The sequence below is a fragment of the Oncorhynchus gorbuscha genome, linkage group LG10 (genome assembly GCF_021184085.1).
Source record: "Oncorhynchus gorbuscha isolate QuinsamMale2020 ecotype Even-year linkage group LG10, OgorEven_v1.0, whole genome shotgun sequence".
In the NCBI taxonomy this organism is placed as follows: Eukaryota; Metazoa; Chordata; class Actinopteri; order Salmoniformes; family Salmonidae; genus Oncorhynchus; species Oncorhynchus gorbuscha.
In genome coordinates this window covers 23797411-23825121 of record NC_060182.1, presented here as the reverse complement: position 1 = coordinate 23825121, position 27711 = coordinate 23797411, and the positions used below count along the sequence as shown (strand labels likewise).

The window sequence follows — 27711 nt, the reverse complement described above, 5'->3', positions numbered from 1 at the left end:
TAAAATGATACACTTGGATTAGCTAACACAACATACCATTGGAACACAGGAGTGATGGTTGCTGATAATGGGCCTTTGTACGTCTATGTAGATATTCCCTTAAAAATCAGCCGTTTCCAGCTACAATAGTCATTTACAACATTAACAATGTCTAAACTGTATTTCTGAAGTACTTAGTAATTTGTTTAAGCACTTTTGGCAGCAATTACAGTTTTGAGTCTTCTTGGGTATGACACTACAAGCTTGGCACTTCTGTTTTTTGCTACACCCGCAATAACATCTGCTAAATATGTTAATGTGACCAACAAATTTTGATTTGAGGATTTTCTCCCATTCTTCTCTGCAGTTTATCAAGCTCTGTCAGGTTGGATGGGGAAGCATTGCTGCACAGCTATTTTCAGGTCTCCGCAGAGATGTTAGATCAGGTTCAAGTCCGGACTCTGGCTGGACCACTCAAGGACATTCAGAGACTTGTCTCGAAGCCACTCCTGCATTGTCTTGGCTGTGTGCTTAGGATTGTGGTCCTGTTGGAAGGTGAACCTTCGCCCCAGTTTGAGGTCCTGAGCTCGCTGGAGCAGGTTTTCATCAAGGATCTCTGCACTTGTTTCCCCCGATCCTGACTAGTCACCCAGTCCCTGCCACCTAAAGGACTCTCAGACCATGAGAAACAAGATTCTCTGGTCTGATGAAACCAAGATTGAACACTTTGGCCTGAATGCCAGGTCTTGTGTCTAGAGGAAACCTGGCACCATTCCTATGGTGAATTATGGTAGTGGCAGCATCATGCAGTGGGGACAATTTGCAGCATCAGGAACAGAGTGACTAGTCAGGATTGAGGGGAAGATGAACGGAGCAAAGTACAGAGAGATCCTTGATGAAAACATGCTCCAGAGAACTCAGGACCTCAGACTGGGGTGAAGGTTCACCTTCCAACAGGACAACAACCCTAAGCACACAGCCAAGAAAATGCAGGAGTTGCTTCGGGACAATGTCATGCAGGTGAAAGAGGACCCAAAAGCGACTTAACAGAAACAGAGTTTATTTAAGTCCAAACAGGGAATAACAGAAATCCTCTAGACTTGTAGAGGGGAAATAACTGGAGAAGCGGCCACAGACTGCAGGTCGCTTCGGGTAGGCGCAGGCCGTAGTCGACAGAGACACCTGCTCACACGCAGCATCTGATGAAGGCAAAAAAACACGACAGGACAGGGCGATACACAATCACAGCAAAAACACGACAGGACAGGGCGAAACGCAATCACAGCATGGTGAATACAATACAAGGAACCGACGGGACAGGAACGGATCACAAAGGAATAAATAGGGACTCTAATCAGGGGAAAGGATCGGGAACAGGTGTGGGAAGACTAAATGATGATTAGGGGAATAGGAACAGCTGGGAGCAGGAACGGAACGATAGAGAGAAGAGAGAGCGAGAGAGTGAGAGAGGGAGGGGGAGAGAGAGGGATAGAAGGAGGGAAAGAACCAAATAAGACCAGCAGAGGGAAACGAATAGCATGGGGAGCACAGGGACAAGACATGATAATAAATGACAAACATGACAGACAAGCCTTTGTTACTTCTGATTTCTACTACTACCCCCCCCACACACACTCAATCTCACGATTCATGGCCCCATTCATTCTTTCCTTTACACGGATCAGTCGTCCTGGTCCCTTTGCAGAAAAACAGCTCCAAAGTATGATGTTTCCACCCCCATGCTTCACAGTAGGTATGGTGTTCTTTGGATGCAACTCAGCATTCTTTGTCCTCTAAATACAACGAGTTGAGTTTTTACCAAAACGTTCTATTTTGGTTTCATCTGACATTCTCCCAATCTTCTTCTGGATTTTGAGTGAAACCTCCTTCCATCAGCAAGGGCATTGAAGATGAAATGTGGCTGGGTCTTTCAGCATGACAATGATCCCAAACACAACGCCGGGCAACGAAGGAGTGGCTTCGTAAGAAGCATTTCAAGGTCCTGGAGTGGCCTAGCCAGTCTCCATATCTCAACCCCATAGAAAACAGCAACAGCTCCAAAACATCACTGCTCTAGAGGAGATCTGCATGGCGGAATGGGCCAAAACACCAGCAACAGTGTGTGAAAACTTTGTGAAAACTTACTGAAAACATTTGACCTCTGTTATATACCCTTTGTTGGCAATGACAAAGTATTGAGATAAACTTTTGTTATTGACCAAATACTTATGTTCCACCATAATTTGCAAATAAATTCATTAAAAATCCTACAATGTGATTTTCAGGATTTTTTTTCTCATTTTGTTTGTCATAGTTGAAGTGTACCTATGATGAAAATTACAGGCCTCTCTCATCTTTTTAAGTGGGAGAACTTGCACAATTGGTGGCTGACTAAATACTTTTTTGCCCCACTGTATATATACACAGTTGAAGTCGGAAGTTTACATACACCTTAGCCAAATACATTTAAACTCAGTTATTCACAATTCTTGACATTTAATCCCAGTGAAAATTCCCTGTCTTTGGTCAGTTAGGATCACCACTTTATTTTAAGAATGTGAAATGTCAGAATAATAGTACAGATAATTATTTATTTAAGCTTTTATCTCTTTCACCACATTCCCAGTGGGTCAGAAGTTTACATACACTCAATTAGTATTTGGTAGCATTGCTTTTAAATTGTTTAACTTGGGTCAAACGTTACGGGTAGCCTTCCACAAGCTTCCCACAATAAGTTGGGTGAAATGTGCCCCATTCCTCCTGACAGAGCTGGTGTAATTGAGTCAGGTTTGTAGGCATCCTTGCTCGCACACACTTTTTCAGTTCTGCCCAAAAATTGTCTATAGGATTGAGGTCAGGGCTTTGTGACTCCACTCCAATACCTTGACTTTGTTGTCCTTAAGCCATTTTGCCGCACCTTTGGAAGTATGCTTGGGGTCATTGTCCATTTGGAAGACCCATTTGAGACCAAGCTTTAACTTCCTGACTGATGTCTTGAGATCTTGCTTCAATATATCCACATAATTTTCCTCCCTCATGATGCCATTTATTTTCATGATGCCATCTATTTTGTGAAGTGCACCAGTCCCTCCTGCAGCAAAGAACCCCCACAACATGATGCTGCAACCCCTGTGCTTCACGGTTGGGATGGTGTCTTCGGCTTGCAAGCCTCACCCTTTCTCTACCAAACATAATGGTCATTAATGGCCAAACAGTTCTATTTTTGTTTTATCAGACCAGTGGACCATTCTCCAAAAAATACAATCTTTGTCCCCATGTGCAGTTGCAAACCGTAGTCTGGCTTTTTAATGAAGGTTTTGGAGCAGTGGCTTCTTCCTTGCTGAGCGGCATTTCAGGTTATGTTGATATAGGACTCGTTTTAGAGTGGATATAGATACTTTTGTACCCGTTTCCTCCAGCATCTTCACAAGGTCATTTGCTATTGTTCTAGGAGAGAGAACGCGTCTCCTTCCTGAGCGGTATGACGGCTGCGAGGTCCCATGGTGTTTATACTTGCAAACTATTGTTTATACAGATGAACGTGGAAATTGCTCCCAAGGATGAACCAGACTTGTGGTTTAGAGAAAAAAAATTGTCTGATGTCTTTTGATTTTCCCATGATGTCAAGCAAAGAGGCACTGAGTTTGAATGTAGGCCTTGAAATACATCCACAGGTACACCTCCAATTGACTCAAATGATGTCAATTAGCCTATCAGAAGATTCTAAAGCCAGGACATCATTTTCTGGAATTTTCCAAGCTGTTTAAAGGCACAGTCAACTTGTGTATGTAAACTTCTGACCCACTGGAATTGTGATAGTGAATTATAAGTGAAATAATCTGTCTGTAAACAATTGTTGGAAAAATGACTTGTGTCATGCACAAAGTAGATGTCCTAACCGACTTGCCAAAACTATAGTTTGTTAACAATACATTTGTGGAGTGGTTGAAAAACAAGTGTTATTGGCTACAACCGAAGTATATGTAAACTGCACATATACACTGCTCAAAAAAAATAAAGGGAACACTTAAACAACACAATGTAACTCCAAGTCAATCCCACTTCTGTGAAATCAAACTGTCCACTTAGGAAGCAACACTGATTGACAATACATTTCACATGTTGTGCAAATGGAATAGACAACAGTTGGAAATTATAGGCATTTAGCAAGACACCCCCAATAAATGAGTGGTTCTGCAGGTGGTGACCACAGACCACTTCTCAGTTCCTATGCTTCCTGGCTGATGTTTTGGTCACTTTTGAATGCTGGCGGTGCTTTCACTCTAGTGGTAGCATGAGACGGAGTCTACAACCCACACAAGTGGCTCAGGTAGTGCAGCTCATCCAGGATGGTACATCAATGCGAGCTGTGGCAAGAAGGTTTGCTGTGTCTGTCAGCATAGTGTCCAGAGCATGGAGGCGCTACCAGGAGACAGGCCAGTACATCAGGAGACGTGGAGGAGGCCGTAGGAGGGCAACAACCCAGCAGCAGGACCGCTACCTCCGCCTTTGTGCAAGGAGGAGCACTGCCAGAGCCCTGCAAAATGACCTCCAGCAGGCCACAAATGTGCATATGTGTGCTGCTCAAACGGTCAGAAACAGACTCCATGAGGGTGGTATGAGGGCCCGACGTCCACAGGTGGGGGTTGTGCTTACAGCCCAACACCGTGCATGACGTTTGGCATTTGCAAGAGAACACCAAGATTGGCAAATTCGCCACTGGCGCCCTGTGCTCTTCACAGATGAAAGCAGGTCCAGGTCTGGGAGGAGATCCCTCAGGAAACCATCCGCCACCTCATCAGGAGCATGCCCAGGCGTTGTAGAGAGGTCATACAGGCACGTGGAGGCCACACACACTCCTGAGCCTCATTTTGACTTGTTTTAAGGACATATCAATGTTGGATCAGCATGTAGTGTGGTTTTCCACATTAATTTTGAGTGTGACTCCAAATCCAGACCTCCATGGGTTGATAATTTTGATTTCCATTGATAATGTGTGATTTTGTTAGCACATTAAACTATGTAAAGAAAAAGTACTTGATAAGAATATTTCATTCATTCAGATCTAGGATGTGTTATTTTAGAGTTCCCTTTATTTTTTTTGAGCAGTGTGTATATATATATATATATACACACACACACACACACAATCATTCTAGCATTTTTTTACACTATTTTCTACATTGTAGAATAGTGAAATCAACACTATTAAATAACACATATGGAATCATGTTGTAACCAAAAAAAAAAGTGTTAAATCCAAATATTGTAAATTTGGGCTTCCAGCCACCGTGTCTTTGAGACACAGTAGGTGAACGATAAAAGAGGACAAGAACAGCTCAAATAAGCATGACATGGTGGTTCCCACCTAGAAGCATGGAGGAGCTTGAGGGGGGGGGGTCCTTTGCTGATGACGTGGTCTGATTTAGAATTTAAGGCAAACTTAACCAGCATGGCTACCACAGCATTCTGCAGCGATACACCATCACATCTGTTTGCGCTTAGTGGGACTATCATTTGAACAAGGAGAGTGATGGAGCGCTGCATTAGATGACCTGGCCTTCAATCACCCAACCTCAACCCAATTGAGATGGTTTGGGATGAGGGAAGGAAAAGCATATGGAAACTCCATCAAGACTGTTGGAAAAGCATTCCTCATGAAGCTGGTTGAGAGAATGCCAAGAGTGTGCAAAGCTGTCAAAGGGTGGTTACTTTGAAGAACCTCAAATATATTTTGATTTGTTTAACACTTTTTTGGCTACTACAAAATTCCATGTGTTATTTCATACTTGTCTTACCCATTACTCTGCAGTATAGAGATAGTTTTAAAAAGAAACCCTTGAATGAGTAGGTGTTCAAACTTGACTGGTACTATCTAGGCCCTTTGGCCTAGTGATTAAAGAATTAAGCAAATTTTCAAGTGTAAAAACTTAAACTTCTACAAACTCATCTAAAATCGGGATCCTCTAGAATAAAACATTAAACAGCCTCAAACTTTTCAACTTCTTTAGTAAATACAGAAATAAAGTACTGGGTCAAACTGCACAGGGTCCCATATTTCAGAAATACATGTGTTGTCATCAAAAAGGGCAGGGCTCCCAAATGTAATGGATGATGTCAGTGATCCTCCTTCCTCCCTGGATCCCATTGGTCAGCTGAGATCCCAGTGTTGGCTGAGATTGGCCAAGTCACAGCTACTCATCACCACTTCACCTCCGTCTACAGTCAAGCATTTTCCCGAGGAGGGATTCTTAAGGAGAGAACCCTGTGTGAACACAAACAATAATGAGCAGAATAAAAGGCTACTGTGCACTGCAAGTGACCACAATGCTCTGTTCTGCACTTGCCTTCTGAAAAGTGCAGCATGAACATAGCTAATGTGTGTAACAGCATGTGTATACATTTACATTACATTTAAGTCATTTAGCAGACGCTCTTATCCAGAGCGACTTACAAATTGGTGCATTCACCTTATGACATCCAGTGGGACAGTCACTTAACAATAGTGCATCTAAAACTAAACTATACTGTGAAGTCGTTAATGCCCTTGTGTTGCATGACATACAAGCCTCAATCAGTAATTTGATTAAGGAGAAAAGGGTTTCCACATACTGTATTTGAAACATACCCATGTACAAGACCTGCAGTAACACTTTCAGAGCAGTGGAGAAGATGTGCACTGATTATTAGAGTGACAATGTGAAAAACTAACCGATAAAAAATATATATATATATATATATATATATAGACAGTTTACAATGTCATGTTACATACCGGTGTAAAATGCCACACTTGCGCCGGGGCCACTGTGGTTCCTTTGCCCTTCAGGCGGCAGAGCTTTATGGACACCGGCGCTGCCCCGGGGGTCGCATGTAGACACAGCTGCTTACGCATGTTGTGACGAAGCTCTTGGTGGGACGTGTACTCAAAATACTACACACAAATGTTATGTTAGAAAAAAACCTGTGGCAATTATAAACATGCACACATGGCTCCGCATATTGTATATTTAAGCAATAAGGCCCGAGGGGGTGCGGTATATGGCCAATATACCACGGCTAAGGGCTGTATCCAGGCACTCCGTTTTGCGTCGTACTAAAGAACAGCCCTTAGCCGTGGTATATTGGCCATTTACCACAAACTCCATAGATGCCTTATTGCTATTATAAACTGGTTACCAAAGTAATTAGAGCAGTAAAAATAAATTATTTGTCATACCCGTGGTATATGGCATGATGTCCCACAGCTGTAAGCCAATCAGCATTAAGTGCTCAAAACCACTCAGTTTATATCTAGATTAAAGTACCTGGTTTCCTCCCATGTTGTGGCATGTGTATAAGATAACCGGTTTCCCACCCTTATTCTTTTCTCCCACATCCAGGCATGTCTTTGAGCCAGAGTTCTTGAGCTGATAAAATATCATTTTAGCAGAATATATACACATTAAAAAAAGTGGATGTACATTTATAGACTGACAATACAATTTCTAATGAAAGTTAAATAACATTACCGCTCCAAACATGACAGGGGTGAGGTCTGGAACATAGGCCTCTGGGTAAACGTTGTGCAAGTACCATGTAAAGTTTTTGCAGCTTAGCTTCTCTTTGAGTTTGAGGCGTTCAGAGATGTCACCATATGTGTTCTGAGTGAACAGGAAGAAGAACAAAGCAATGATGGTCATTTTTACATAATGTAAACAATAATGCAGGATACAGTACCACTCTTTACAAAAGAGCCATGTGTAACTGTGAGAGAACAGCACCTAGACCCCCAGCAGTGCCATGTGTAAAACATTGAGGGGACACTATACCCAACCTCTTTGGCTATGGTGGCAGCCTTCTTGTTCCTGCGGTAGAAGATCTGCTTGTAGTCCTCCATCCAGACCTCGGCTAGACGCACCTGGTTGCGGGCAATCACCGACCTGCCTTTGGGGAAGGTGTGAGGGCTCTTACTGCGGAACACATGTCCCACCACTGAGCAGGGTATGATCTCCAGCTGGCCTCCACATTGCCACACCTACAAGAAGGACATTCCAGGTCAAAGGAGTAAACACAGAAAAGGGCATGGGCTGAATGGTCGAGGCTCAAGCTTGGCACAACAGTGACTGAATAAAAGTATTCTAGGGAAGATAATAAGTAACCATGAAGGGAATCAGAAAACAGAAAGAAGCAGTGTCTGCTTTGACCAGCAGAGGGCATTAAAGTCTACATTAACCACCACCATCAGTCAGGCCAACATGATTGTGGATGTACTTCCTGCCCTTCCACATAACTTACCCTGAAGGACATCTCGACATTCTCACCTCCCCAGATCAACATCTTGTCGTCATAGGTCCCAATGTGCTCAAAGTAAGTCTTAGAAATAGAGAACAGACCACCTGCAAAGGTAGGAGTCCTAGGAGTAGACAGTATATTTATGTTCAGTATGACATCACTTCACGAGTGAGTGTGTGTGGGTATGTATAAAGTACCTGACAGGATAAGTTTCATTCTTGCGTTTCTTTTGATCTTCCTCAGGGATCTGCTCCCACCCAAAGACAAGGCTCCAGTCAAAGTTTCCACGGTTACGGGCACGAGCTGTGGCGAGGGGTTTGGCAAACTTCATGTTGTTTTGGTCAATGATGACTATCTCAGGGCTGACCACAGCAGTGGGATTCTCCACTATCCGAGCCAGGAGGGGCTCCAGCCAGCCATTGAAGCACTCACCTAACCAGGGATGAAAATGAGACAAACAGAAATATCATATTCATATATTCCCTCACTAATCATCTTCAGTTTCTTTTAACTGACTAATGTAATGACAACTTCAAAACGTTACCGTTTTCCTCATTTAAAATCAGATCTAAGGGGCTTTGATGATGATGCTTAGAAGTAGTATAAAGTAGTTGATCAGCTGTCAAGGGTCAAAAGTGATAGGAGCTTCTGGCAATGAAAGCACTTCCTAACCGGGTTTATAGCTTAATAAGTTACTAAAATTGTATTCTAATTCTATGGTTTGCAGTGTCTGCTGGGACACGCACAGTGGGCATCCAGGAAGGTGAGGATCTCTCCTTGAGCCGTCTGTGCCCCCAGTAGCCTGGCAGTGATTAATCCCTTCCTCTCCCGCTGTCGTAGCACACGCACAATCTTCAGCTGCAGGACATACTCATCCAGACGAGACTTCAGGTGATCTGAAAACCATTGCATGAGGATGGTAAAATACAGCTGGATTAAATCTATCCACAGAGGTAGATATCTATTCTACTGAGAAAAGTGCTACTAGGAGTTATTTTATACTCTGGCATTGTTCTATTAATGTCACTGTGAAGAGGAAGAGAGCAGTAGGGGAATAACGCATGTGCTCCCGATTGCAAATACATAAACGGTTGATAACGGCAAAGTCTGAAAGGTCTGTCTGTACCAGGAAAGTCTCACAACACCTTCCATACCACACTTACCGTCTGTGCTAGCGTCATCCACCAGTAATATCTCTGTGAGCAGGGAGGCAGGAGCAGTGTGCAGGACGCTGTAAACGGTCCGCAGGAGGGTGGACCACGCCTCGTTGTGGAACACGATGATCACACTGGTGGTGGGGAGAGGAGGGCAGCGCCGGAACCTTTGACCTGCACAACTGACAACAAAGAGACTATTCTCCAAGGGATCTGCTAGATAAGCTTCGATTGTACACAACCATACAGTACAGATCACTCCAAACTAGCTTCCCTTCAGTCCTCCTGTACTCACTCTGGGTGGCGTGTGTCATTTCCCAGGCTGCGGTGAAGTGAGATACGGTCGCTGGCAAATTGGTTGAAACAATTTTTGGTCAGCCCATCCTGCTTCTCTTTAATCTCTGCAGGGGTCATCCTGCCCATCACAAACGGTCGGCCGTAGGCTCCGGGTTCCTCTGGGTCCTGTAGGGGCCTCTCCAGGTGAGGTTGAAGCTCATCTATGCTGTAGAACCCAGGTGGACAGCGGGGATCAAAGGAGTTGGTCCCACGCTCCGAGGGAAGGGGCAGGGGGGCACCAATCTGGAAGCCCATGTTTGACACAGCACCTCTGACCACACCCATCACCTGTGACTGTTTGTTCGACAGCTCTCGGAGCCAGGGTTCAGGGGAAGTCCCACCTCCCACGTCGTACTGCATGACGAGCAGTAGGACCAGGAAGAGGGAGCCTGCTAGAATGGCAAGCTTAAAGGGAAGTGTGTGACGGCGGGAGAACGCACGCATTGTGCCGGCGTACCAGAGAACGACCACAGGGCTGAAACAGGAGTGATAAAGACATGAGTCAGGTGATGACTCTATCACATCATCCAAACTACAACTAATTACATACTATTGTTAATCGAGGAGAAATTCTAACAGTTTACAGTAACCGGTATCTGTCAGAGTTATCAGTTCTACATTCTACAATAGCAAAAGGAAACAGAGGTCAGGGGACACCTCTGAGAAGCTTCATTGTGTGATATGTAAATACAGAGTGCCTAATAAAAGCTTTGTTCTCTATGAACAGACAAAGCAGTCTGTATCCTCCCGTGTAGCTCTTCCCTTCACACTTGTCTGTATAAATATGGCTTTCTATTTGTTCACATAAGGTAGAATGAAAGTTGTGGGTAGAATACAAATTGAAAGGAGATGTAAAACTGGCTAATCTTGAATTTGACTAAACAGAGCCTTCAAACACTAAACACTGACTTCATGCTGAACTGGAGCATGTCAAGCATCTCTCTCCATGAGACAGAGGATTAGACTACACAAGTTCCTCGTTCATTATAAACAGCTGGAACATATGTTTACTATGAGAGAAACAGCAAAAGAAAACTCATGCATGCCAGCCATAATATTGTGTGATTACAATTCCAGTTTCACAATACTCGGGACTATTGTGGAAAGGAAAAAAACAAACAGCATTAAGTTGTCCCCCAGAGTCACATGTGTTTATTTTGCAAGCTATAGCACCCACAATTCTACATGAAGTAGGTGTTTAATAGGACCATCGAGTTTAGTCTAATTTGTGTTTTATTTCTTGCCATGGAAAATCTGGTATAGTATTGGAACAATGGTATGGTGACAACCCTTGTTTGAAGCCTCTTGGAATACCTTACAGACGAAGCCAGTGTGTCTAATAAGTCTGTAGGAAAAGAGACCAAAATGTCTCATACAGCAAGTTTGTATTGGAAAGAAGATTTTTTTATGGTCTATTTAGATTGTGACTTCTGAAGCCCTCTAGAAGAGACTGTCACAGCTATTACCTGCTTTACTTACATACATCATTTTGTCTAGTTTAGGCTGATGAAATGTGACAAAATTGGCCAATAGACCATAATGTTAAATTCACTCTACTTCATGAACTTCTCACTAAATCCTCTTTTTTATGTGACAGCTGTTCCATCTTCCCATTCACCTTTTGCAGCCGAACCCAGTTCTGGAAAACCTGATCTATAAGACCACATGACATATTCCACATATGAATGCATAAGAGCTTTAAAAACCCACCCTTGTCAGTCAACTACCCCATGTTAGGAATCATATGAGAGCATGGCATTTACCTTTTTAGCTGAAAACCAGACCACCCAGATGTAGCCTATTTCAAGACCAAAATTCAAGAATCTAGCCACGTTTTCTTGTCTTTTATCTCTTCTTTGTACAATTATTCAAAACTGCGGCGTAGTTATCTATACTGACGCCACATGGCATTGAGTGCAGCAGGTGCGTGCCATTACAGTGATAACAACGACTGGTAACATGGGCTGCATTCAATATCTGCAACGTTTGTTTATAAGCAACAGTGTACAAAAACCTAGCTATGTTTGTTTGTTTTACGAATGTGCGTGTGCTGGATAATTGAACAATAACATTTTTCTCCATAGTTTAATTAAACTATTAGATTCATCCAAGTGGCTCTGGCCTAATCGTTTTTAATCAACCATAGTTTTTTCAATGGTTGAATCCAGGCTAGTAGAATATTAATATGCACAGGCTTAACACATTATGTGTGTAATGGTCGTCATAAGGGAAAACTATTACTGCTATTATCTGCTAATTTATTTTATGCTTTTATTCTCAACAATATAGGTGACTAGGCCTATCCATAGACTTGAGCAGTACACCTGAAGCATGATGGAATTTCTAGCACAGGGGTGAATTCAACGAGTGAAACTCTGAGGGTGTTCGATTCATCTAGCCCCGGCGCCCGTGTTTTGCCTCCCATGTATGAGCCAAGTGCCCCGTTCAATGCTCACGGCGAAATCAGCTCAAACACGTAATTAAGAACGTGTAGTAATTAGTCGGATTCTGTGTTTTCCCATGCAGAGGTGATTGCTTTCGATTTACTGTTCGATTTGAGAAAGGCATTCCCATCCTTGATGCTTTCGCCCGATGACGTGAAGGGCCTTTGCCTGGTGCTCGGTGTCACAGCATCATCGAATCCGCTCATTCAGAACATTATAGATACAAATGTAATAAACAAATCTGGTATTGTGCCTAATTCTACAAGACAGAAGATAATCTGTCAAAATGCATTTCTATCTGAACGTTTTGTAACGTTGCACCTTTCTAAACAGTTTCTGTTTCTTCACAGGCTGATGTCTGGAACGCCATCTGATTGGTGGCGCTTGTTACCATGGTCCTGCGTAAAACAGAAGTCGTGATTTATTTACAGAGGCAATTGCTTGCCTTTCCCACATTTTCCTGCTATCCTAAACAGCTTCAGACTGTTGCTGGCGACGGTAACGTTACTTTATGGCTTTCTTCGGGATAACGAATTTGGGCTATCAAAACCCCATCGGAGACAATATGTTATTGAGTCCGAGATCGTCTGCTTCTCCCGGTGGTGAGTGCTTAGCTAACGTTGCTGTACTGTAACGTTATCTGTGTTAATTTGTTTACACTGACTTAACGTTACTTGCTAATTACCTACGTTAACTTAGCTAAGTGGTCAGTTTAAAACAAGCAGAATAAGTATGAATTTTAAATGTCATAGCTTTGCTTTATCTGTCCTGACATGGGATCATCATTCGAAGGTACAAGTGGTCATGCCGGAACAACCTGCCTTTGCTTTTATAGATGAGGTGGATTCAAGGAGCTGGGCTAAACAGTCAGGACTGCCCTCCATCCAAGTCCAGAGGGGACCCCCAAAATGCACTGATACCGGCAGTATCTACAACCAGCCTTCTCCCTTCAGCCAAGACATACACCAAGGGAGCCAGGGGCGATACAGAGAGATGCTCAAACGGGTTCAGATACCAAGATGTAAGTTAGATGTGAGTACTCTTAAGTATCACTTATCATTTCATGTACAGGTGGTAGGCCTTAGCTGTTCAACATTTCGGTTTGAATGAAATGCACTGATCAAAAATATAAACGCAACATGTAAAGTGTTGGTTTCATGAGCTGAAATAAAAGATCCCAGAAATGTTCCATATGCACAACAAGCTTATTTCTCTCTTTATATCCCTGTTAGTGAGCATTTCTCCTTTGCCAAGATAATCCATCCACCTGACAGGTGTGACATTTCAAGAAGCTGATTAAACAGCATGTTCATTACACAGGTGCGTCTGATGCTGGGGACAATAGAAGACAAAATGTGCAGTTTTGTCACACAATACAATGCCACAGATGTCTCAAGTTTTGAGGGAGCGTGCACTTGATATTGCCAGAGCTGTTGTCAGATAATTTAATGTGAATTTCTCTATCATTAGCCTCCTCCAATGTGGTTTTAGAAAATTTGGCAGTACATCCAACTGGCCTCAGAACCGCAGACCACATGTATGGCGTTGTGTGGGCGAGCGGTTTGCTGATGTCAACGTTGTGAACAGAGTACCATATGGTGGCAGTGGGGTTATGTTATGGGCGGGCATAAGCTATGGACAACAAACACAATTGCAATTTATCGATGGCAATTTGAATGCACAAAAATACAGTAATGATATCTTGAGGCCCATTTTTTTTAAAGGTATCTGTGACCAACAGATGCATATCTATATTCCCAGTCATGTGAAATCCATAGATTAGGGCCTAATACATTTATTTCAATTGACTGATTTCCTCATATGAACTGTAAAATCAATTAAATTGTTGCATTTATATTTTTGTTCAGTATACATTTTACTAAACCGAAGGCAAGGGCACACCGTGGATCAACATTGAGTGACATGTACTCACTCTTCTCTAGCCCCGAATCAGCTGTACTCCGTGCCCCTGACAGACAGCCATCAGTGTGGATGGTGGATGTCTAATGGAGGCCAAGGAAAGATGCATGAACCCTGGACCCAAGTCAGACGATTCCCCCGCAAGAACAGTGAGATGACCAAGTGAGTGTCATGTCGGATTCTAACATTTGTTTCTTGAAGTCAGATGTGTCAGTGGCCTGCTCACCCTCTGCCTCCTGTTCTTACTCAGGTTTGTGAAAGAGATGTCAATGACGGACCGAGAGTTCAGCTTATTCTGATTTCCACTCCTGCAGTAACATACACACAATCCCATCCAAAGACCTCTGGGACCTTTACACTCTAAGGACTATTGTGGTTTAATAAACTGAGACATTTTCATTCATCATAGCATGTTATGAAATGTATTGGGTATCTGTGACTGCTTGCTCTCACCTAATAATTTCGTTGGTCAGCATCTGCTCAATGACAATCAGCCAATGGTAATCCTAGTTTTTACAACAGGTAAAGAAAGCCGCACACATTAACAGCAATCAACACCACATAAAACAGCCATTGTTTTTATTTTTAAAAATTCTTCAAGGGGAAATTTTATTTTGTCTGTCATAGTCCTAAACTCTTTTTGTCCTTCACTTCAGGAAAAACGGTGCCTTCTGAACTCCTTCAACACAAGGGTAGAAAACAAAAAGAAGGGGGCCGGATTCATCAGGCTTGAGCAAAACACACTTTCAGTAGTTCTGGGATGACCCTCCCCTCATCTGTGCCCTAAAAACATCCCAAGAGTCAACAATTAACAGCCACCCAACCCAAAGACAAGACAGCCTGTAGAAATAGAATAAAACGTGCATCATCTTAATAACCACATCCATTCTATGTATTCTATTTCTATGTTAATCACTCTCGATTGGGCACAACCTCAGTTATTATTGACCCCAAGACCTTTACTTTTCCACGGCGGTCCCACACGCTCAAGGCCAAACATCACTACACGGGAAGGGGCCAATAACATGAGGCTATTAGCTTGCTTTGGGACGAACATTATCAACTTTTAGTGTCAACATGAAGATGTTATGGGAAATTCAAAATTAACTAAATAAAGTCCGTGTTGAGTCAATGCTAAGGTCAGTAAATTATTTCCATTAGCTTTCACAGGCTGTCTATCCTTCCCTCGATTTCTCTGCCTCTATGAAACTCAGTTCCTCTTCCCACTGTATTCTCCAGTGGCTTGTTCAATTAAGACAGAGTTCTAATACTGCTCACACTGCTGATTGTGTTCTGTCTCTGAGGAGGGCCCTGAAATCTGATAAGGATGGGATCAGTGCATAACCTGACTGAGCTTAGTCCTGCAGTAGTGTTTGCTCAATGAAAAGGTACAGTGTACAATCTGTATATCTGTGGAAAAGCGACATCTAATGAGTATGAGTGATCAAATCTAGGGCCAGTGTTTGAAATACTGTAGTTGGCTGCAGTTGATCAGTTGGTACCATTGAGCTTGAGCTTTTACGTCTGGCATTTTACAAGAAAGCGTTCTGCCCTTTGATCCTTATCGTTGGAATGGAATCATCATAAGCGTAATAATTCATCATAATAACAACAACCATAAGGTTAATACAAATTATGTATACATAGGTGATAAAAAAATACTCAACGTTAAAACAAACAGAATCGAAAACAGGATACCACAGACATGCTTTAAAGCAGTTAAGTTAGGCAAAAAAGCAGTTTGAAGTATCATAAAAACCTCACAGTGAAAATAGTTATGCCCCTTCAAGATTACAAAGCACAGTATTCAGCCTAATATATATATATATTTATTTCCTTCTTTCTTTAGAAAATACTCGTTAGCGATTCAAACTTAGGCGGCTGTCCGGTACCACTGTATTTAATGCCCAGGCTTTCCCCTCTGGTTCTGGAACATCTTAGGCGGCTGTCTGGTACCACTGTATTTAATGCCCAGGCTTTCCCCTCTGGTTCTGGAACATCTTAGGCGCCTGTCCGGTACCACTGTATTTAATGCCCAGGCTTTCCCCTCTGGTTCTGGAACATCTTTGTCGGCTGTCCACTGTATTTAATGCCCAGGCTTTCCCCTCTGGTTCTGGAACATCTTAGGCGGCTGTCTGGTACCACTGTATTTAATGCCCAGGCTTTCCCCTCTGGTTCTGGAACATCTTAGGCGGCTGTCTGGTACCACTGTATTTAATGCCCAGGCTTTCCCCTCTGGTTCTGGAAAATCTTAGGCGCCTGTCTGGTACCACTGTATTTAATGCCCAGGCCTTCCCCTCTGGTTCTGGAACATCTTAGGCGCCTGTCTGGTACCACTGTATTTAATGCCCAGACTTCCCCTCTGGTTCTGGAAAATCTTAGGTGCCTGTCTGGTACCACTGTATTTAAATGCCCAGGCTTTCCCCTCTGGTTCTGGAAAATCTTAGGCGCCTGTCTGGTACCATTGTATTTAATGCCCAGGCTTTCCCCTCTGGTTCTGGAACATCTTAGGCGCCTGTCCGGTACCACTGTATTTAATGCCCAGGCTTTCCCCTCTGGTTCTGGAACATCTTAGGCGCCTGTCCGGTACCACTGTATTTAATGCCCAGGCTTTCCCCTCTGGTTCTGGAACATCTTAGGCGGCTGTCCGGTACCACTGTATTTAATGCCCAGGCTTTCCCCTCTGGTTCTGGAACATCTTAGGCGCCTGTCCGGTACCACTGTATTTAATGCCCAGGCTTTCCCCTCTGGTTCTGGAACATCTTAGGTGCCTGTCCGGTACCATTGTATTTAATGCCCAGGCTTTCCCCTCTGGTTCTGGAACATCTTAGGTGCCTGTCCGGTACCATTGTATTTAATGCCCAGGCTTTCCCCTCTGGTTCTGGAACATCTTAGGTGCCTGTCCGGTACCATTGTATTGAATGCCCAGGCTTTCCCCTCTGGTTCTGGAACATCTTAGGCGCCTGTCCGGTACCATTGTATTTAATGCCCAGGCTTTCCCCTCTGGTTCTGGAACATCTTAGGCGCCTGTCCGGTACCATTGTATTTAATGCCCAGGCTTTCCCCTCTGGTTCTGGAACATCTTAGGCGCCTGTCCGGTACCATTGTATTTAATGCCCAGGCTTTCCCCTCTGGTTCTGGAACATCTTAGGCGCCTGTCCGGTACCATTGTATTTAATGCCCAGGCTTTCCCCTCTGGTTCTGGAACATCTTAGGCGCCTGTCCGGTACCATTGTATTTAATGCCCAGGCTTTCCCCTCTGGTTCTGGAACATCTTTTTTAGTTTTGAGTCCTTTAATTTCCATTTGCAAAACAAATGGAAAGGGACACATTTGAAAGGGGTGGAGCAGTTGACAGTATGCCTTTACCGTATACAATTGTGCCTTGGGTGCTCGAACTGTTATAGCTGGACTGAGCCATGGTGGGGGTAACAAATTTGACAAGGGTTGAGGAGTGGGGGGACCATCCTATTTCCTCTTATTTTGTTGAACCAACAGGTTGAACCCTCTCCCCAGGACTTAAAAAAGGCTACCAGCCTCTATTTAATCTTAAATAATATAATAATAATTTTAGAGATGGAGGCAGAGTAATCATATAGATGTCATCGATGATAAACTGTACTGGACCTCTTTGCTGGCTGATTGATCAACCAAATGAAAGTTGTTACACATTTTGCCCATATTGATTAATAGCATTTGCCAGCACTGTACTAAAAAGACTGAGGGTACTACCGTGCAACAGATTGAGTTGGTGATCATTGCAGACTTTTGCGAGAACATAACAGACATGTCTTGCCTTGTTTTTCGTAAATACTTTGGTCTTTGGTCAATATTTTCCTTCAATTTATACACATATTCATACACACAAATATGCATGTACATACACACTTATAAACGTGTAATAAACTGGATATTTGTGCACGTATGTATTCAGACTTTTTCATAAAGGAATTTTTGCACAAAACATCAAGATTAAAATAAATAAGTAACCCAGAAATAAAACATGAGTACCTGTTTCATAATTTTGCTGAAAAGAAATCATGAAAAAAAATAAAAATCACAGAAAATGATGTCAAATAAAAAGTAGCCTTATGTACAGCCTTTTTCTTTTTTTGACACAGGCTAAAGGCGTTGTTTTAAATAAACAGACTTTGCATCTTTAAAGTAGCCTGAGAGAAAGGCTAGACATGAGAAAAACACCTGTCCTTCCATGTGTGCGGGCGCCAAAACATGGCTGCCACATAAGAACATTTTCCTTCTCAAGTCCTGGAGTCTCAAAGTATTTTCTCTTGGCTTGGGTTTCAAGTGATGGCATCGCTAGTTGTTAGCCGCTAGCTCGCGGTGCGAGTCCTCCCTCAGTAGTGCTGCCGCGGGAATGGTCCCGGCTAGTGCTGCCACGGCTGCTAACTATTGGGCGGTCCATCATTCAGGAAGTAGGTCGTCATTTCCCCTTTGCCCTTGACTTTAACGACCCCACGGCACTCCAGAACATATCCTATATCTGAAAGCACCTGGTGGAGGTCCGTGGTAACCTGAGGAGAGTGGGAAAATGTGCATTTTTGACCGGCATACACTATGCTTATTAGGAACGGAGTATGACCTACTGAGTGTTAACTGATTGACATCCTCCATACCTGAATGCGGTCTGGGACTCCTGTGCTGTCCATGCGACTGGCTACGTTGACCGTGTTGCCCCATATATCGTACTGGGGCTTCCGTGCTCCAATCACCCCTGCGACCACTGGCCCAATATTCAGACCTGAAAAAAGAGAGAGAGATCATAGATTCATAAACATAGCGGTTATTCATACCAAACTCATGCAAACTCATGCATCCAACCATATTTCCTATTAACCAACACTCTCTCTGTTCTGCAACACTGGTTCCTATTCCACTCAATCCTGTCTGTGTTTCAGAACTTCACGTGATATTATTTAACCTCAGTTTGTTTAAAGCTTTGTTGAGCTTTTTCAGACTCACCTATCTTCATCTGGAAGTTGTTGAAGGAATGCTCATTGATGTACTTCATCTGTTCCCTCAGTCTCATGGCATAGTCGGCCAGAGCCGTGATGTGGGAGCGGCCCTCACGGTCGTAGGTGGAATCATTGAGACCCGAGGCGGCCATGTAGGTGCTGCCAATAGTCTTGATCTTCTCCAGCTGACGAAACTTCTCCTCACTGATGATCTGAGAGTAGGACAAAACACAAAGCCTCAGGTTTGAGTTTGGCCAAAACTGTATCTTATTTTAATTGCATGAGGCCAACGATGACTGTACTGAAAATGCACCAAAGGGCAAAAGACACGGAATTCACAATGACACTAAGCGTCCACAATTCCATAATCTACCATCTCCCCCCCCCTCCCCTCCCTCTTTACCTCGTCAAAGTCGGCAATGATCTCGTTGAGCAGCCTAAGACATTCCACTCCCTCATTGTTGGCCTCCAGCTCTACATAGAACTCAGAGAAGTTGGAAATGGAGGCGAACATGACGGCCACACACTCACAGGACTGGTAGTAGAGCTCGTCGTTACGGCGCTCACGTGCCAGAAAGTGAGCCGCCACGTCCTTGGGCAGGATGTTGTGGAGGAGACGGCGGTTGTAGGCCTGAAGCTCCTCCATCTCCTCCTTCTCCTCTGTGGCCTGGAAGGAGGACATGAGGGAAAAAGGTTAAGATAGGTGGGGACATATTATACTACACTATGTTCTGCTGTAGTCAAGGTAGAGGAGTGCCCCTTTGTAGGCCTATGGTACCTGTAGTTTCCAGAGGAAGTCGAGGCGTGAAGTGGACTCCACCTGCTGGGCATGGAGGTAGAGCGCCAGCACAAATACAGTGAGAATCACAGGAGTCATGACTCTCAGAGATACTTTGGTCACACTGAACGGGCTGCAGAGAGACAGTTAGAAAGAAAGGTCAGAGAGGCACAGTTAGAAAGAAAACCAAGAAACAAACCAAACTGCAGAGAGAGAGTGGATCAGAGAAAGAGAAAATGGGTCATATGCACACCTACACAGATTTCAAATAATGATTTCAGAAAGGCTTTGAATCCAAACTTACCACTCGACTGTAGTTTCATTGAAACTGGACCATTGAATAGTTTCATTGAAATCACTGGATGAGAAAAAGAAAGAAAATGGTTTAGTCAAAAACATTGATGACTACAACGTTGTGTCCTCCTGAACGCAGCCCCAGTACTCACAGGGCTTTGGAGGTGACAAAGAGGTCAGCATTTTCGAACAGCGCCACCTGTGGCCACTCCACCAGCAGCAGGAAGGTGAGCTGGATGAGCAGCATGAGGGCCAGCTTCCCTATACTGCTGATCTGGAGGAATACTGAACAGGCCAGCAGGGTCAGCAGCACACTGTAGCTGAAATACTGAGGGAGAGAAGGACAGAGAGGATTGATTGATGATCAGATTAACCTGTTATTTATAAAGAACATATAAGACATCAGTATACAACCTGACATCGGTGACACACCCACTCACCTCTGGGAAGGGACATGAGGGGCCCTGGCTGGGACAAATCTCTAGACCCCCATCTACCGACACAGACAGGTTGCGGATGAGACAGGGTGTCACCATGGAAACAGAGATGTTCAGCTCCCGGGCAATGCAGTCCACCAAACTCTCCGTGTCACACGCAAACTACAACCGAAGAGACATGCACAAACATGTTAACTTGTGGGGAAATGTTTGCTGTAGGTGTGTGTGTGTCAATCTGTTCAGTCTCACCATGTTGACAAAGGCAGAGATGAAGACGAGGATGATGGTAAACACCCCCACCAGAGTGCTGTTGGTACGAGACTGGACAATCTTCTTTGACACGATCTGCATCGCAGCTGGAAACAGCTACAAGAGAGGAGGAATAAAGGAAATAACATTTAGTGTCCAGAATGCATTTGGGTGTGTACAGTAGGTAATGTGTGTGTTGTGGAGGTCTTACCTTAATGCAGGAATATATGGCACAGATGAAGAGGATGTTGGCGAGGATGATGAAGATACTGATGTAGATCCCCAGCATTACTGGGGTGCTGCAGGAGGAGACACACAGACAGGAGGACTCAGAAAAGTAAGTGTGTGTGTGTGCGCGTGTGTGTGTACGCGTGTGTCACTCACTGTGGAAATATGACAATCTGGATGAAGGAGATGAAGCAGAAGACCAGGAGGGTACAAGCCACGTAACCCCCAAAGCGATCGTCTACCTTCTTCGAATACTACCAGAGAGAGATCAGAACCCGTTAAACAACATCAGCAGACATTAACTGTGAATGTGAACTACATAACATACCAGGGATGAACTAAATAAAGCCCAGAGTATTCTGGGAGATGTACGCAGAGACCTTTTTCTCTAGGCTAGAGGTCTGGAAGGTGAGCAGGAACTTCTTGACGTGGTCTTTCCTCAGCTGGTCGATGCTGCGAGCATCGATGGCTCGCCCAAGAAACTCATCCACCTCATCTTCAGGGTTCATTGCCTCCTGGGCACCACGGCTGGAAAGGGGAGGAGGAGAGAGAGAGAGAGAGAGAGAGAGAGAGAGAGAGAGAGAGAGAGAGAGAGAGAGAGTGTGAATGTGCATTTTGGCAAGTGAGCCTGTCTCCCTGGGTGTGTATTTAGGTGGGTGTGTATATGTGTATATGTGTATATGTGTATGTGTGTATCCCATACATCCTCAGAAAAATAACTACTCACTTGTCTTTGCTGGACGACTCATCAATCCCCTGAGAAAGAGAAAGAAAAGGAGGATTAACCAACATACAGAAACCCGGACAAGAGATGTAAAAAGAGGGATTAGCCAATAGATAAACCCTGTAGGGAAGAGCTGGACCTCAGGAGACAGGAGAGGAAAGACAGAAGAGACTATCGGTAGACACTGGAGAACATAATGGAGAGACTACTACAGGGTTTCCCAACCTCGGTTCTGGGGACCCCAAGGGATGCATGTTTTGTTTTTTGCCCAATGACTACAAAGCTGATTCGAATAATCAATACTTGATGATTTGTTGAATATTTCGATCTGCTGTCTAGTGCTAGGGCAAAAATCAAAACATGCATCCCTTGGGGTCCCCAGGACCTTGTTTGGTAAACGCTGGTAGTGGGACACACAGAGCACTCTGAAGTGAGGTAACATTTATGGGTAAGACTATTGGGATACAATAAGTAGACATAGGGGAGAAGCAGGAGAGACACAAATGAGACACAAATGAGCCAAGAGAGAGAGAGAGAGGTCTCGTCTCACCATCTGTCTGAAGACTTTGGAGTCCTTGGTCCTGGAGAACCTTGTGTCGGGCACCCAGCGAGGCATCAGGCCCTCGTTGGAGTTGGACCGCGTCCTCTGCATCTTGGCCATCATGGCCTTCTCGTCTTTCTACACAGAGGAAAGCACAGACAGAGACAAAGGTTAGACAACTGAACCGGTGAAACCCTTGAGTGGATTAAATGGGTGCTAACATGGACAACCCAATGAGTTGTTCCGCCAATTCAGTGCCTTTTGAATAGTGTAACTTGGTCCAAAAATAATTTAATTTTAACATTCTGTCATAAAGGGCACATGTTGAACTTCATTAAAGAAAGTATTCCATCTCAATAGGTTAAAGGGCAACTCTGCCACTTTTCAACATCATATTCATTATCTCCAGCAACAAACCAGTGTCTACATATGTGAAAACTGCGCATTTCTATATTTTGTAGAACTATATATTGAACAAAAATATAAACATAACATGCAACAATTTCAAAGATTTTACAGTTCATGTAAGAAAATCAATTAGGCCGTAATCTGTAGATTTCACATGACTGGCAAGGGTGCAGCCATGGGTGGACCTGGGAGGGCTTAGGCCCACCCACTGGGGAGCCAGGCCCAGCCAATTAGAATGAGTTTTCCCTACAAAGGGGCTTTATTACAGACAGGAATACTCCTCAGCAACAAGAGTTCAGTTCACATAACAGGGTTGACCTTAAAATGAGGGACTGATGTAAATGAATCACTAATAACATGAAATAAATAATCATCTTTAGAAATTACTTTGTCAAAGCAACAAAATAACTAGGGGATGGTGCAAACTTCACATTTTGACACATCTTCTTAGAAGTCACATGGGGTGCAAAGAGTGACATGTCAAAATGCTGAATTCTTTATTCATATAAAAAACGAGATTTATTGAATTATCCTTGTGGTCTATATTAAAGGGCACTTAATTTAATATAACATGCTTTTAAAATTCAATATTGGTGCACAATGTCTGCTTAAAACATCAAAGAGATGCAAAAGGCACTCTTCCTGGAACAACCTCAATTCTCCAGTGTTTGGAGTGCCCTGAAAACTGTCATACAACTGTACGTGTGGTGGTTAGCAAGTGTAGGAAGTCGTTTTGTCCCTGACCCGTTTCTGGCTGCAGCCCAGCACCAGGAAGGTCTCAATGCTGTTCTCCTTCAAGTAGGCGTTCCTCTCCCCTCCGAAACCCGGCTCCACCTCATAATCCCTATTTAGATACTGCAGGGTGGCTTTGGTGATGTGGATCCTCCTGGGAGAAGGACACAAGGTCAGTCTATGTGTGTGTCTGCGTGCGCACGTGCATGTGTGCATACATGTGTGTGTGGGTGTGTGTGTGTGTGTCTCCCTCACCCTGCCTTGCCCCCAGCCTCCATGTGGTTGGCCAGTGTGACATCGTTGGACCACACGTCAAACTGCCACTTCCTGAGTCCCAGCACCCCACAGTGCACACGGCCGCTATGGATGCCCACACGCATGTTGACGTTGACCCCCGTCACTTCACGCACCAGCCTGCACATTTACACAAAGAACATGTATGTTAAATGTTTTTCCAAAAAACACATGATACTCCAACAGGCTGAAGCAATACATTTATGATATATTTTATGATTTGTCATGTCTAGAAAATATGGCATCTCCCCACACACAGACGTTCCTCATACTCACGAGATGGCCTCTATCATGTCGACGCCCATCTCCACACAGCAGTGGGCGTGGTCAGCGCGGGGCTCAGGCAGCCCAGACACACAGTAGTAACAGTCCCCCAGGATCTTGATACGCAGACAGTGGTTCTCCTACAGATAGAGAGACAAAGCAGTTATGGCAGTTAGGGAGGGACTGAGAACAAATGATATTCAATTGGAAGGGCAATACACTAGTTAATGTAGAACATTTGAAAATGGGGGAAGGTGAAAAGAGAGTGAAGATAAATTCTTATTTACAGATGCTAGTTTGTCGAAGCGGGCGAAAGAGCTCGTTGAGCGTCATGACCAACTCCTGAGCCGTACACTGAGACGCCAAGCTGGTGAAACCCTCAATGTCCGCAAACAGAATACTGAAGAGAAACAAAGAGACAGGATTGGTTGATCAGTAACTAATCGGATGACCATTCCTCCTCCTGTTATGTGTTGGGGTAGTCTGTCCACAGCCTTAATGTCTGTCTAGTTGCATGTGTGTGTGTGTGGGTGTGTGTGTGGGTGTGTGTGTGTGTGGGTGTGTGTGTGGGTGTGTATAGTCGGTGCTCTAATTGAATCTGGGCTGAAGCTCCCATTCTTTGGGGATTATCTTATCTTGGCTGCTGGTAATTAAGTATTCCCTTACTAGTGTTAATTCGCCCGCTCTCTGCCAAGCCCTGAGTAAGGGTGTGTGTGTGTGTGTGTGTGTGTGTGTGTGTGTGTGTGTGTGTGTGTGTGTGTGTGTGTGTGTGTGTGTGTGTGTGTGTGTGTGTGGGTGTGTGTGTGTGTGGGTGTGGGTGTGTGTGTGTGTGTGTGGTGTGTGTGTGTGTGTGTGTGTGTGTGTGTGTGTGTGTGTGTGTGTGTGTGTGTGTGTGTGTGTGTGTGTGTGTGTGTGTGTGTGTGTGTGTGTGTGTGTGTGTGTGTGGGTGTGTATAGTCGGTGCTCTAATTGAATCTGGGCTGAAGCTCCCATTCTTTGGGGATTATCTTATCTTGGCTGCTGGTAATTAAGTATTCCCTTACTAGTGTTAATTCGCCCGCTCTCTGCCAAGCCCTGAGTAAGGGTGTGTGTGTGTGTGTGTGTGTGTGTGTGTGTGTGTGTGTGTGTGTGTGTGTGTGTGTGTGTGTGTGTGTGTGTGTGTGTGTGTGTGTGTGTGTGTGTGTGTGTGTGTGTGTGTGTGTGTGTGTGTGTGTGCGTGCATGTGTATATACAGTATGTGTGTACGATAATGTTGATGTGCAATGTTGAATAAATATACAAGTACCCTGCCTTTATTTGATAACAGATACCGTTGAATAACAGTTAAATGAGGTCAAGAAATAAAACACATCAACACTGTTTAACATGTTAAGGCGTCTGCCTGCTTCCCAGCCGAAACAGTTCGGAACAGTTTGTGTACATATTATAACAACATTTTGTGACGTTTTTGTATGTTTTGGACTTGAATTACCTGAAACCAATTCGGACTATTTTGGCTACGGCGTCTCAAAATGGGCAAACAGTTCTATTGCGCTTTTTTCAAGCGAAACACACTCTTCGGTTCTCCTAGCTGACATTGGATAGCCGCCAGCCAAACTGAATAATGCTGATGCCTTTAGAGGTCATAGCTCTTGTCAGTTTGGTTTGTTCAAGTAATGCTGTGGTTATTGATGTGTTGTTGTCAGAGCAGGGCTACTGAGGTTACCAGGATGATTGTGTCTATGCTGACCTGACATTGTCATGTTTCTGGATGTAGATCTTATGGAACATCATGTCTTCTTTCTTAGCGTTGATGTCAGCCTTCATCTCCATGGCAACATGCCTTGGCAACACAGACAGCAAGAGGCGTTCCTGAAGTGTTGAGAGAAGTATCTGGCTTAGTTAGTATCTGCATTTAATACATACAGTTGAAGTCAGAAGTTTACATACACCTTAGCCAAATACATTTAAACTCAGTTTTTCACAATTCCTGACATTTAATCCCAGTAAAAATTCCCTGTCTTAGGTCAGTTAGGATCACCACATTATTTTAAGAATGGGAAATTTCATAATAATAGTAGAGAGAATGATTTATTTCAGCTATTATTTTTTTTCTTCACATTCCCAGTGGGTCAGAAGTTTACATACATTCAATTAGTATTGGGTAGCATTGCCTTTATATTGTTTAACTTAGGTCAAACATTTCAGGGAGCCTTCGACAAGCTTCCCACAATAAGTTTGGTGAATTTTGGCCCATTCCTCCTGAAAGAGCTGGTGTAACTGAGTCAGGTTTGTTGGCCTCCTTGCCTGCACAAACTTTTTCTGCCCACAAATGGTCTATAGGATTGAGGTCAGAGCTTTGTGATGGCCACTCCAATACCTTCACTTTGTTGTCCTTAAGCCATTTTGCCACAACTTTGGAAGTATGCTTGGGGTCATTGTCTATTTGGAAGACCCATTTGCGACCACGCTTTAACTTCCTGACTCAAGTCTTGAGATGTTGCTTCAATATATCCACATAATTTTACCTCCTTATGATGCCATCTATTTTGTTAAGTGCACCATTCCCTCCTGCAGCAAATCACCCCCACAACATGCTGCTGCCACCCCCATGCTGCATGGTTGGGATGGTGGTCTTCGGCTTGCAAGCCTCCCCCTTTTTCCTCTAAACACAACGATGGTCATTATGGCCAAACAGATCTATTTTTTTTCATCAGACCAGATGACATTTCTCCAAAAAGTACGATCTTTGTCCCCATGTGCACTTGCAAACTATTGTCTGGCTTTTTTATAGCGGTTTTGGAGCAGTGGCTTCTTCCTTGCTGAGCAGCCTTTCAGGTTATGTCGATAAAGGACTCATTTTACTGTGGATATAGATACTTTTGTACCTGTTTCCTCCAGCATCTTCACAAGGTCCTTTGCTGTTGTTCTGGGATTGATTTGCCCTTGTCGCACCAAAGTACTTTCATCTCTAGGAGACAGAATGCGTCTCCTTCCTGAGCGGTATGACGGCTGCGTGGTCCCATGGTGTTTATACTTGCGTACTATTATTTATACAGATGAACGTGGTACCTGTGGTCCTTCTGTAGCTCAGTTGGTAGAGCATGGCGCTTGTAACGCCAGGGTAGTGGGTTCGATCCCCGGGACCACCCATACGTAGAATGTATGCACACATGACTGTAAGTTGCTTTGGATAAAAGCGTCTGCTAAATGGCATATATTATTATTATTATTATTATTACCTTCAGGCATTTGGAAATTGCTCCCAAGGATGAACCAGACTTGTGGAGGTCTACATTTCCTGAGGTCTTGGCTGATTGCTTTTGATTTTCCCATGATGTCAAGCAAAGAGGCACTGAGTTTGAAGATAGTCCTTGAAATACATCCACTGGTACACCTCCAATTCACTCATTTGATCTCAATTAGCCTACTAGAAGCTTCTAAAGCCAGGACATAATTTTCTGGAATTTTCCAAGCTGTTTAAAGGCACAGTCAACTTAGTGTATGTAAACTTCTGACCCACTGGAATTGTGATACAGTGAATTATAGGTGAAATAATCTGTCTGTAAATAATTGTTGGAAAAATGACTTGTGTCATGGACAAAGTCGATATTCTAACTGACTTGCCAAAACTATTAGTTTGTTAACAAAAATTTGTGGAGTGGTTGAAAAACAAGTTTTAATGACTCCAACCTAAATGTATGT

General features: G+C 43.7%; 2 protein-coding genes and 1 pseudogene across 4 annotated transcripts; 1 reads left to right on the top strand and 2 right to left on the bottom strand.

Moving 5' to 3' along the window:
* Positions 1 to 5971: 5971 nt before the first annotated feature.
* On the bottom strand, positions 5972 to 11684 carry LOC124045043 (polypeptide N-acetylgalactosaminyltransferase 6-like). Its single transcript, XM_046364255.1, has 11 exons — positions 11507 to 11684; positions 9703 to 10218; positions 9417 to 9589; positions 9000 to 9149; positions 8451 to 8685; positions 8257 to 8374; positions 7796 to 7996; positions 7491 to 7622; positions 7287 to 7388; positions 6755 to 6913; positions 5972 to 6244 (listed from the first exon to the last, which is right to left on the bottom strand). The coding sequence occupies exons 2-11, from the start codon at positions 10185 to 10187 to the stop codon at positions 6131 to 6133; spliced, it is 1869 nt and encodes a 622-aa protein (XP_046220211.1). The 5' UTR covers positions 10188 to 10218; positions 11507 to 11684; the 3' UTR covers positions 5972 to 6130.
* Positions 11685 to 12269: 585 nt separating this feature from the next.
* LOC124045711 (testis-expressed protein 49-like) lies at positions 12270 to 15033 on the top strand. 3 transcript variants are annotated; one of them, XR_006840891.1, is made up of 5 exons: positions 12270 to 12415; positions 12538 to 12789; positions 13023 to 13219; positions 14131 to 14269; positions 14358 to 15033. XR_006840891.1 is itself a non-coding variant. In XM_046365255.1 (5 exons), exons 2-5 carry the CDS (start codon positions 12699 to 12701, stop codon positions 14404 to 14406), a joined length of 465 nt encoding a protein of 154 aa, XP_046221211.1. In that variant the 5' UTR covers positions 12270 to 12415; positions 12538 to 12698; the 3' UTR covers positions 14407 to 15033. The 3 variants fall into 3 exon arrangements, 2 of the variants coding, with proteins under 2 accessions (XP_046221211.1, XP_046221212.1); XM_046365255.1 differs by having other exon boundaries at positions 13023 to 13208; XM_046365256.1 differs by having other exon boundaries at positions 12351 to 12431; positions 13023 to 13208.
* Positions 14670 to 27711, bottom strand: part of LOC124045710 — a 46427-nt pseudogene continuing 33385 nt past the window's right edge.